This window comes from Sitophilus oryzae, unplaced genomic scaffold (genome assembly GCF_002938485.1).
Source record: "Sitophilus oryzae breed Bouriz unplaced genomic scaffold, Soryzae_2.0 scaffold_1307_pilon_pilon, whole genome shotgun sequence".
NCBI lineage: Eukaryota > Metazoa > Arthropoda > Insecta > Coleoptera > Curculionidae > Sitophilus > Sitophilus oryzae.
In genome coordinates, this window is record NW_022145957.1 from 1,323,054 (window position 1) to 1,336,395 (window position 13,342).

Here is a 13,342-nt window from a genome sequence, read left to right on the forward strand (position 1 = left end):
GGCTAATTCGACGTAAGCGTTGAAGATCAGAGGAGATAAGCTGCATCCTTGTCGCAACCCTTTTGTGGTGTTAATTGGATTAGATAGCCTGTGTCCTATCTTAACGTACGATTCATTTTCTTTATATAGCTATTTTATTATCTTAAGCAAAGGTCTATCTACTTCTAAGATATTCAATACTTCCCATATCTTGCTGCGGGGAATAGAGTCGTACGCTTTCTCTCCAAATCAATAAATGCTAGATGGACTTCTTGATCTACTGCTATCTTTTTTTCCATCACCTGCTGCAGGACAAAAAGGTTATCTGTGCAAGATTTCCCCGGTGTGAATCCGCTTTGGTCTTCCGAGATTTTGTCACCAATACTGTCCCTGAGCCTACCCTGTAGCACCTTTCCAAAAAGATTGGATCCAAAAGAATTCCAATTGGATATAATATCAAAATATCATCTAGGGATTTTGCAGAGTAGTAGACAGAGTAGTAGAGATTTTGGTTTTAATATTGAATCATGGTCTACCACATTCCAAGTAAAGTATTAAATTATGTATATTTTTAATAAATAATTATTAAAAAATGTTTTAATAGAAAAAAACTAACAATAACTCTATAAACTGAATTAATATTATTATGTTAAAACAAACTATAAAATAGAACCTGCGAAATTAGGTTTCTGTGTCGATGTGATAATTATACAAACAAAACAAAACAAACATTAAGTTAAATTGTGCAGAAATTATTTAGTACGTAGGTAAAACAACGTTACAATAAAAATAATCATTTTAATTAACCTTATTCCTTCCTTTGTTTATTAGTTCTCACCAAAATGTAGTTTAAATCTTTGTGTTCGCATATTAAGTTCTTTTTTTTGAAGCAGATTTTATAGAACATGGGTTGTAATAATCGTTGCATGTATACATGGTGCTTCAAGAAACATGTACCATCTCTCGTGGGGAGATTCCTCACATAAAAATAAGATTTATTTTTCATATCAAATAGGTCCGATTCTGCTTTGTTTCGTAGCTAAAGGGAGTCTTTTTCTCAAGGAAAGTCTTCTTTTTTTCTAAAAAACTATTTAATATATCTAAATAAAATTACTTTACTAAATACAAAATTCTTGCCTTGAGCTGCTATACAGGGTGGCGCCTCTCATACGCCGCGGAAGCTTCAAGGAGAACGGTAGTTTATATCGAAGTGAAATTTTGGCAGCATATATAGGTTAACTGAAAGCATTTTATAAAAATATATAGAATTATACAGGATGTTCCGCCAAAAAATAACACATCAAAGTTGTGTTTTTTTTAATGGAACACCCTATATATTAATTATTGATTTTCGGATTCTAGGAAGAAAATAAAGGTGAGTTTTATTAAAGAAGCATATACCTAAAATCTAAGGATTTTGACATATTTCACATTTTGTGAAAATGAAGAGTAAATTTTAAATTTCCATAACAGCTACCTAAATTTTAGTTGTAACCATTATAAGTATGTTAAACCAAACTAAAATTTGACCCAAAAAGTTATACAGGGTGAGACAAAATTAAAATGGAACATTAGTCACTTTTAAAAGCAATTTACTCCTTTATTTTAAAGGTAACACCCAGTATATTATTCCAGTGTTCAATGGGGAATCTATATATCTTAAAAATAAATTTAAAAAAAGCCTTAAATATTATTAAGGTTGCCTACTCCTCAGACAAATATTTTTCTAGGTATTTTAATTTTTATGATTTTGCCTCAGTAGATCTTTATTATTTGAAAAAATCTAGGGGCGGCTGTGATATACCTTTTGTTAATTTAACAAAAATTAAAGATTGTAACTCTACAATCTTGTGTTTACTCAAACACTCAACGGTAATAAAAAGATACACGTTTAAAACAGATTTTAATTATTACAGAATTAGACCTAGATATAAATCTATAATTATGTGACAAAAATTAGTTAGATGAAATCGAATGCTCAAAATGATTCCTTTCGTCTTAACTGCATAAAATGATGTCTTTTCAAAAGGATTTTTTCATTTTAAAAGGCATATGTAAAGTTCTACCTTCTAACCTAACCAAACAGCTACAATAATTGCTCTCATGTTGTCGACAATAGTTGGTCGAGTTTTGTAAACACTGTCTTTAATATATCCCCATAAAAAACCAAACTAGATAAAATCAGGGGCATTTAAGTATTCTATTAATCGATGAATGCACACTGCATTCACCAACTAATAGAATCGTTTAATTCCTCTAAGTTTAATTCTCTCTGATGTAGGATAAGTTTGCATTTTCGGCAAATTTCTGAGCATTTTTTTTTAATTTTAACTGACACAAAATTATAACTAGTTGTTAAAGTTGGACTAATTTAATTAGACAGTTATGTTGAAGTAACGTCAGATATATGACAGCCACCCTAGATTTTATCAAATAACAAAGATCTACCCAGATCAAATCATGTAAATAAAAATATCGAGGAAAATCTTCATTTGTTGCAATCTTAATAGTATTTTGAAGAGACATGAATTCTCCATTGAATATCGAAATAATATACTGGGTGTTCCATTTAAAAATAAAAGAGTAACATGCTTTTAAAGGTCACCAATGTTCAATATTAGTTTTGTCTCACCCTGTATAACTTTTTGGATCAAGTTTTAATTTGATTTAAAGTAAAATAGTTAATTTAACTAAATATTAGGCTATACCGGGTAAATTCCAATTTAGGTAGCTTTTATTTTAATTTAAAAAATTGTTCTTTATTTCTAGAAAATGTTAAATATGTCAAAAACCTTACATTTTAGTCATATACTTCTCTTATAAAACTCAGCTTTATTTTTTTCCAGAATCCGAAAATCAATTAATATATAGGGTGTTCCATTACAAAAAAAAAACAACTTTGATATGTAACTTTTTTTGGGGACACCCTGTAGAACTCTCTATATTTTTGAAAAGTGCTCTGAATTAACCTACATATGCTCACAAAATTTCATTTCAATACAAACTGTCGATGTCGGTCTCCATGGAGCCTCGGCGGCGTATGAGAGGCGCCACCCTGTATAAGACTAGATCTCTAATAATTTCCTCTTTTAGGGACCTGTTTTATGTTATGGTCGGATAAAATCGACAATTTATCATCGTACAAAGTGGAGAGTCCTTCATTTCACACCATGAGATACTCGAACGACCACACAATGGAAGTTGGCTTCAGTTTCGACACAACGGTCGCAGCTCAAGCGATGTGGAGCCATATCGAACAATTAGTAGCATGTCCTGAAAATATATCGTTATCAACGCCAGGTAATCTTAAACACAAGTTATTATAGTGCAACCTCTTTAATCGGAACACCCCAGTAGTCGGAACGTTATTCCAAAGAATATCTTAATACCCGTTATACTCAGACGTTACCTCCATAATCGGACCGTTTCTCAAAAGTCTTTTCAATTACGTATAGGGTTCAGAACCGGGAAATCCCGGTACCGAAAGTTCCGGGAATTCTCGGTTCTTTTGAGACATCAAAGAACCGGGACTCGAAATTATTAATTCTCGGTTCTTTCGGTACATTCGGGACTCGGTAATAATAATTAAAAACATATTTTTTGTTATGTGCGAAAGACTTTTAATACTTTCTAGCGGTCTAAATCAAACTCTTCTAAATAAGTAATGATGCACTGTTCTTACTTCTGAAGTTATTTTATAGTTTCTATAATGTTTATTAGTAAATTATTGAACTTTAAATATGTTATTTTATTATTTAGTATAATATTACTGAATGTATTAGTTATATTTTTTGTGTTAAGTTTTTATAGGCATTTGCATCTTTAATTGAAAATGTTAAGTTTTTTTTTCTAATTTAGTTAATTTGGTTTCGAGGTTGATTGATGTTGTTTGATATAATTTTTAAGCTACCTATGTGTTTTCTTTTTTTTTCGGTTGTGTTCATGTTTACTTTCTCATAACTTGATAATTTGATATTATTTTCATTTGAAACTCAATTTTTTATCGGTTTTACTTTTGAGAACCATCCCTTGCTTGCTAATTGACGAACTCCGCAATAGTTGAACGAAAATATTTTAGTACGATTCTGGACACTCTAATTGATACTACCAATTAGGGTTCAGATCTTTTTGGCCATCGCAGAACCAGGCCTCGGTACCAATAATTAAAAAATTATTTTTTTGTTACGTGAGAAAGTCCTTTGATAGGTACTTTCTAGCGGTCGAAATCAAACTCTTCTAAACAAGTAATAATGTTGTTATTGTTCTTGCTTCTTTTCTCTTTTCTCTTATGTTTTAATAGATATTTGCATTTTTAATTCAATATTTTAGGGCTTTTGTCTCAAATTCAGTTAAGTTGGTTTATATTGGTTGATGTGAAATTTAAGTTACCTATACTTTTTTCTTTACTCAATAATTTAATTGATATTATTTTCATTAAAAATCACAATTTTTCATGAATTTTACTTTGAAAAATCATCCCTTGCTTTATGATTGATGAACTGCACCACCATTGAACAAAAATTAGTCAGTACCGAAAAAAACGGGAAATCCCAGTTCCGAAGAGTCACAGTACCGAAATTCCCGGTTCCGAAAAATAGCTCCGGTTTCGGAAACCCCTCGGGAAACCCTAATTACGTACGGTGTACTTGCTCTGTCTTTCGCATTTCTCCCTCTTTTAGTAACACGTTTGAACAAGGATGCCAGATCTCACGATTTATCGTGATATCTCACGATTTTGTATCAAATTTCACGATTTCGCGATACGTGCGCAGTATCTTACGGATTTTTATAGGTTTTAAATGTTTTACCAATTAAAAAATACTGCTTATTAGCTTATTAGCTTACTAGCTTACTAGCTTATTAAATGTTCTAATATCAAATAATGCATCCAATCTTACGAATTTCCTTCAAATCAATCTGGCATCACTGCGTTTGAACATCTACATACACTGTATATAAAATGCTAATGTTTATCTCTGTCGTCTCTACTGAAGTAACGACTTGCTCTAGAAAGTTGCTTTTTTACTAAAAGATAGTTACTTGGCTCTTCTAAAAACTGTCGTCGCCGGATTTTTGTTTTGTTTTTCATTTAATTAAACAAAAAATAAAAAGTATTTTTCCTGATGTCGTGGCGGATGCGCTAGGCTTCAACTAGTGAACATATAAATTACTTTAATCTTTAACATTTACGCCTAACGATCATCAGTTTCGTGAATCAGTACTTTCATTAGAAATCGACAGATAATATTGAAACGAAAACATGTAGGTAACAAATAATGCCTCAACTTTTGAGATGGGGAGTAATTTCTTGAAAAAATCCTGGGTAATTTTTCAAAGGGAGCTTCGTAGACAAGCTTCTTCTTCTTCTTAAAGTGCCTTCTCCATTCAGTGAAGATCGGCAACAACCATGACAAATTCCTCTCTATTTTTCGCTCTTCTCAGCAAAGTATGTGAGTCCAGGCCTGTCCAATCTCTGATGTTCTTCAGCCAGGAGCATTGCCGTCGTCCGGGTCCGCGCTTTCCCTCAATTTTACCCTCGATGCTGAGCTGAAGGAATTCATACTTGCTATGTCTCATGATATGGCCCAAATAGGCTTTCCTCTTTTTTATTATGTCGAGGAGTTCTCGGTCCTTGTTCATTTGGTTTAGAACTCGTTCATTCGAGACACGGTCAGTCCATGGTATTCTCAGCATTCTGCGATATACCCACATCTCAAAAACTTCCAACTTATTCATTGCGCTTACTTTGAGTGTCCACGACTCAACCCAGTAGAGAAGTGTGGAAAGTACGTAGCAGATGACTAAGTTGTCTTTTATATGGATGTTGAGACGTTTATCGCACAGGTGGTTCCGCAATTTTAGGAAGTTTGATCTAGCCATCTCAATTCGAGCTCTGATCTCAATGTCTGGGTTTAGGTCTTCACTAATCCAACTGCCCAAATATATACACTTTGAGACTCTTGCTATTGGTGTCCCACCTACGACTACCTCCGTTGCTTGTCTTGCATCTCTATTTATCACCATGACTTTTGTTTTGTTTGTATTTATCCTGAGACCCATTGAGTCGCCCACCGAGGACAGTCTATCAAGAAGTCTTTGCAGGCCCTCAGTGGTGTCTGCAATAACGACGGTATCATCAGCATATCTCATGTTGTTAATCAGCCTGCCATTCACTTTTATGCCGTCTTCTGATCCCTCAAGCGCATTTCGAAATATTAGTTCGGAGTACATATTGAAGAGCATAGGGCTCAATACGCATCCTTGCCTAACTCCAAGCTTGATAGGTATTGCTGTTGTTTCAGTGTCCTGTAGTTTTACTGTCGCTACTTGTTGCTCGTGTAGCTTTTGGATAATTTTCAGATCGTGCATGGGTATCCAGGCCTCTTCTTTCAAGGATGCTCAGCAATTCCCTGTGGTTGACGCAGTTGAATGTAGTCTATGAAGCATACCTACACAGGTACACACCTCCTCTATATATTCGTCTATACCTCCTCTATATATTCGTGTAGTCTATGAAGCATAGATGTACCTCCTTTCGTTGATCTCTGCACTTCTGCAAAAGCACCGATAGCGCAAACAGGGCTTCTCTCGTCCCCAGTCCCTCGTGAAATCCCATTTGCTGTTCACTTATGTCTAGCTCACATTTTCTTCGGATTCGATTATGCAGAACCTTTAAAAACAGCTTTAGGACTTGACTCATCAGACTTATTAAACGAAACTCATCACATCTTTTTGCACCAGTTTTTTAGGAATAGGTATAAATGTCGACCTTAGCCAGTCCTGCGGTATGTTTCCGGTATTGTATACAGAATTGAAGAGGTTTACCAATAACTTTAAATTGTCTCCGTTTATTAGTTTTATCAATTCTGGGTAGATGTGGTCCGGTCCAGCTGCTTTCCCGTTCTTGGTGTTCTTTAAGACAAGCTACTTTATAAAATACATAAATAGCAGAGATTAGGATTAGCAGGTTTTTTTTAAAAGTTCGTCAACAAAATATCTTTTATTTAGTTTAACCAGGTAATTTTGCTTTCCATCGTTTTTTTTTTCATAAACTGCACTGAAAATGAGCTCGATAAACCTACTCCTTCAAAGGTTATTCACGGTTATAGTTAAGCACTCGGTAAATTCCCACATTTTTCAACGTTTTTGACAAAATTGTGATTATTTTTGAAAAACTTAATATATATTAACTTTTGAACAATAACAATAACTTTCGTGGAGTCTGGTTTGTTTTTGTCTGTTGTATGGCCTCGGAAATCTCCAGAGGTACTACTGATAGATTATAAAGCAAAATGTGGTCCAAGTATACTCAAGTCGGAAGGGTAAACCGACTTGAGTATACTTGGACCACATTTTGTTTTATAATGTGCCAATAGTCTCTCTGGAGCATCTCAAGTGTCGTCATCAAATATTTGTTGTATGTGTCGCTGCCACTGATCACACCGGTCTTCGTTTTTCACACTAAATTATAGTGAGCCAAAAACATCGGCATGAACAAATTATATTCAGTTGCGAAATACCCATAATTTTCTTACAAAAATTTCGTTCTTCTTCTTCTTAATTGGTTATTTCCATAGGATTAGGAGTTTCTATGATTATTTCTTTATATATTAAGCCATAAATAGAGATTTTACCAAATATATTTACATATTATTTTAAAATGCTATCCCTATTATAATAAAATCATAGTTAGCAATTGATGTTTTATTAAATAAATATATGTTTTCAGGTAAAAAGAAGAAGAAAAAGGAGAAGAAAGAAAAGCCTCCAATCCTACCTCCAAAAAGTCATATATCTCAACCGTGTTGCTTCCAGCACATTACATCAGTAGATAAGGAAGATACAGAGAGGTATTACTCCTTGCAAGAGCTACTACCGAGAAGTGTCCCAATGTTAAACCAACAAATACCAAATAACTGAACATTTTATTATAGACTAATATTACATAGTTGCATATTTTAAAAACATGTTAAATTTTATTAACAGTACCACAAAATGAGCTAATAATGTGTTTAGTGCCGTTTTGTCTCAATGAAAATTTTATTAAAAAATGATTGTAATTTTCCAAAATTATGATGAAAATTTCAAAATTCCAGACTTCTCTATGGAGTGTTTTACCAGTTAATGTGGTTCAAAAACCACGCAATTTAAAAAAACAAAAGCTTTTTAATGTTATTTTATAGAAAAATATCCAATATATAATATATTTCAATATTGTCGTATTTAATGGATTAAATTATAAATACCATTATCTAAATTATATACATTATATTTAAGATGACATAATTACAATTTAGTGTATAACCTAATGATTTACTTAACTTCTTACTGCTAATAATAATCCATCGGACTGATAGTTATAAATAATATAGGCAACAACATGAATAATACAAAAGTGTTTAGATATTTAGTATTTACTATGTCATAATTTTAATTCTGTAGTTTATAATCTACTCTAAATGATGCAAATTTATATTTATTGAAAAATATAGGTGATCTATATAAAAAAATTCCGTAATATGCAGTACAAAATAAATATAATAACATGAGCATAGCTTTGATAGTGGTGCCAGTTCCGAACCAGTGTGAAAATGAATAGCATGTAACCAGAGAATATTTCATCGAAGATTCAGAATAATTAGTCTTTGTATTCTTAGTTATTTGTAAAAAAACTATAATTTAACCAATCATCTTCAGCGACTGCTTGAATTTGATAGTTCAGTACACTCATCATCCACAGTAGGTTTGAACCAGCGACGCGATGCGTCGGGACGTAGCGTGATGTCAATACAAGAAGATTTAATTATAATTATCTCTTGACGATTCTTCAGGTGAGAATAAAGTATTTCGATGTATTTTGTATATTGTATGGAGGAAATGTTCATGATATTCGAAATAAATTAAACCAATATTCAATATATCGGTATTCTATTTACATATTATTCATATTTTTTATACATTTAAATTTTGAACGCACTCATTTTGATATTTAAAATTATAATTTTCTATGTTTAATGAATTTTAAAATAAAATTATATAATTACACATTTATTGTTTAATATAGAATGTGATACATAATATTATATTTTTTATAAAATAAAGTCTAAATTAAATAAGTATTGGTTCGTATCCTAAACCATTACCAAAGCTAATATTTTTACTCTCTACCATAAGGCTATCTTTCTAGAAAATCTAAATGAATATTTATATTGTTATTCTATTTATGTTACGTACAATTTTACATTTGATTTATATTGCTTACTTTTTCCATTTTACTACAAAAAGCTTAAAAAATAAAGTTGATAGTATAAGTTGTGTTTTCATAATATACCTGGCAATCCTTTTTTGAGCGTCTAGTATTTTGAATCATATTTTGTTTGTCGGTTTTTCTCAAAGTTTTAGAATACCTACTACTTATTATAATAATTGTATCATTAAAATTTCAAAACGAAATCTTTTGCGTTTTCGAGATGAGTTCTTAAAATTTGTAGGGACGCTGAGCAGCGGCGATGCCCACTCGTGACGTAGTTCCACACATCGCCACATGCCGTCAAGCAGTTTGCAATTAGCAACAGAAAAAGTCGTTTGAATTAATGTGATTTTGTGTTCTATCATTATGTAGGCTAATAAAGATTTCCAACGATTACTCTCGATTGCAGTTACAAGAAGACTAGAGGAAGTGAAGGTATTTTGGAATAGTAGTTTTTGCAAAAAAAATTGCACAAAATTTGAATATTGATTATTTTGATTAAAATAAATACCATGCATTAGATCTACATATTATGTACCGGGTGGCCAACTAAGAATGGACGCCGGTTGTATCTCAGAAACTACTTATCGTATAACTTTGGGAAAAGAATTCTAATAAGTAAATCGACCGAGAGAAATCGCTGGAAATTATTTTCAAGTTTGAAAAATATCCGCTAGGGGGCGTTTCTCTGATAGCCAATCAGAAAACAGGATTTTTCTCAAAAATATGGAGGTGAACAGGTGTTTTAAATATTACTACCTATTGTAATCATCGAGAAATTTGTAATTTTTTTTGATATAAGGTATTTTGCTCCATCTCATAAAATAAAGTGGTAGGGGAAGGTTTGGTTTGGTTTGGTTTGGTTTAAACTTGCTTTTATTAAAATAAGGATAACTCTGATTTAGATTAGCCGATTTAAACAAACTAGGGCTCGTTTAAAAGAGCTTTTCTTCTTTAATGATCTCCAGTATTAATTTTGTTTCCATGATTTTTTTCGTGGTAGCTAGAGGGCGCTGTTTGACATCATAACAGATATTGCGCTCTTCCAGAATAAAAATAAATAGGAGGCTATATTTCTCTTTGCACAGTTAAATAGAGCACAAAATTTCCAAAAAATCAGCGCAATCCGCAGTTTTCTATCTTCTCTCTAACCGGAGATATGTAATAGAATAATATCAAGCTTGGTAAAATTTTATCTTTTGGTTTGTTATTCTAAGATGGAACCATTTCAGTTTACGAAGTTATCAGTTGACATAGGCAAACGAATTTTAAAAGGCCTAAGCAAATAATCTAATGATATTCAAGACACATAAACTCTCTAAAAGTACGCATATATCCTGAGAAACTAACTAAGCAAATAATACAATCTTCTAAATAATTTAAAGTCACATAAACGAGGGTAAAGTAGAACAAACATTCATCCCTTATTATCAAAACTCTATTTGACAGAGTGGTACCAGTTGTGTGTGTACCCTAGGGATACCTCAAAATAAACAACGCAGAAAAAGCACGTAGGCATTCTTAACGAAATAAGTAAAATTAAATCATCCCCTCGCTAGAGGATTTAAATTGAAAATTAAAAGTATTAAATATATGTTTTAAAATCAGAATCCAAATGTTCACGAGACGAATGTCTGAAAATGATAGAAATAGGATTATCTTTTTTTCCGTTCCTAGAGTTAAATAGAAATAGACAAAAATGTGAAGAAATAAAGAGTTAATTTCTAGGCGGTTTTTTTTCTAAGGTAATCCTATGGCACGATATCATTTGTATTAGTTAAGGCTTGGATTATGAATATTATCCAGCAAATTGGTAAAAGAGTAAGATTTACACGGAAGGGTTTAAAAATTACATTTAATTAATAAATAGGACATGCTGATGCCCTCTCGGGATAAGGATCAGAAACAGGGGTGAAAGAAGTCTAGGGATCTTTCGGGGAAGGAACCCTTCGGCCAATTAAAAAGGTGCAAAATATGCATTTGGATGGGTATTCGAAGGTTCCTCAAACAGGGGCGTGCCGAAGATGTAGTAACGCCTTTCCGAGATAATACCAGCATCAGTATTTTCATCTTCAAAATTAGTTCGGTACTGACTTTTAAATTAGACGGTCGAATTTACTCCGTGTAGATCTTATTATATCTTAGATATATATTATCCAGTGGTCTTTTTAATTGTTTTAGTAAGTTCTCTATCTAAAGATTTTCTCAAATAAATTCTCAAGTTAGGAAATTCTAAACTATTCATGCTTAAAGTATTTTAATTGTTGTTTTTGGATTTTCTCTAATATTTTTCTTTATTAATGATTTAAGACTTTCTGTTTGTTCTAAAGGCTTTAGTAAATTTTAGATGTCATTGCATAAGTGATTATTTTGCAATTGTTCTTTTTATTAAATTCTAATTTAAATTTAATTGTTCAGTGAATATTTTTTTAATATATTAATTTTCGAAAGTGTATGCTAATTGTAGATAATTTAAATTGGACTAATAGGAAGAATATTTTGTATTTTTTTTAACTTTATTATCTCTGAGTTTTAATTTCAATTCTCTAATTGTCATTAATTATTTTTGATTCAATTTCTTTCTTTTTTATTAATTATAAATGTTTTGTTGTTAAATCTTTTTCTTTATTTTTTATTTATTTATTTCTTTATATTAAATATAGTTAGGTGTTGTGAAAAATCGGCATTTTATTTCTTTATTTTACCGAATCACTAAAATATTAAGTTATTTAAAAGAACACTGTGATAACCGGTCGAGTGGTTCAATCCAAAGTATGAGTCCAAGACCGAAGAGGTAAATCTACAAGGGGACCAATGAAATCTTCGACAGGTTCTTGTTGTTGATGTATTGCTGACGGATGTTGACGTAATAAGGTAAGTGGCAATAGAGTTTATAATAACTGAATTTAGAAAGAGCCCTTACCATAAAAGTGCGATGCCTTAATTTCTATTTTTAACTGGTTATATTTTGTTTTTATATGTAAACGATAAACTATATTTACGCTCTGAAAAGACGGTGCTCTCATTAATCCAAGTTCTGCCTACCGCTCAATAAATTATTTTAATTATAAAAATTATAAAATAGTCACGCTACCCATAGACAAGTGATTAATCCGAAAAGATTTGTCACAGATATTAAGTGAACAAATCATGTTAGGCTGCCGCTTAGTATTATATGGTCTAAAAATTATAGTAGTAGGCTAGGAAACAAAAAGAGATAAATTGGTTACGTCAAAATATCAAAACGTTTAAGTTCAGTTTTCATGAATCCGAATTTCGGGCGTTTTCCTAAAAAAATGACGTCATAAATTTTTAAACGTGTTTGTGTAACATTATCGTCCATTCATAAAATTTTTACGAATTCCTGGTTAATTATACGTAACACTCAGATTAAAATGTCCAAAAGTCGGACAATCAAGAATTTTAATAAAATTTCTAGGAATTTTGTTAAAAGCAATATGGTGGTTGCTTTTAACAGAAAACGGCCGAATTTCGTATGGCCGAAAACTAGGGGTTTATTTAATGTAACGTCATTTAGTTATTAATCCATGTTCGTCCTTGATTTCACTTGTTTTCGTGTTTTACTTGTTGTTTGTGTTATTTATTATTATATTAAAGTTTATGTCGCTTGGGTCACTTTTCATATAGCACCGAACGAAGATGCGAATCTTAACAATACGAACTACTATAGTCCAAATCTACCCTTGATGCAAGTAGCTCAGCACCAAGACCATTAGTCGGTAAATGTTTAGGAAGGAATTCTAGGATGGCGAATGATTTTCTTTTTAATTATCTGAATGAAATGAAATATCCATAATTTCTAAGAGATGAATTGCCAATTTTGTTAGGGGATCCATTGTGATGAAATTGCATTTGTTGCAATTTCATCAGCATGAATGCAGTTGGTGTAGTTGATGCAGTTGGTGCAGTTGTGCCGCTTATTTTGCTATGAATGTGTGAGGCTTCATGGATACCACTTACTTTAGTAGACAGAGATGCTGGAGCGGCATATTTCCATGACCAGCTATAGGTCATCGGATTCAATATGCCTGGGTTTTAATTTATGGGGTCGAATCAAGAACGAACATGGATGAATAACAATTAAATGGTATT

General features: G+C 32.0%; 1 protein-coding gene across 1 annotated transcript in view; it reads left to right on the plus strand.

The window, feature by feature from the left end:
- LOC115874912 overlaps positions 1–9,291 on the plus strand; it is a 181,296-nt gene extending 172,005 nt beyond the window's left edge. The window contains exons 6-7 of the mRNA XM_030890208.1: positions 3,073–3,279; positions 7,709–9,291. Of these exons, the coding sequence (XP_030746068.1) occupies positions 3,073–3,279; positions 7,709–7,899 (398 nt within the window). The 3' untranslated portion in view covers positions 7,900–9,291. The remainder of the gene's footprint in view (positions 1–3,072; positions 3,280–7,708) is intronic.
- The last annotated feature ends 4,051 nt before the right edge of the window (positions 9,292–13,342 follow it).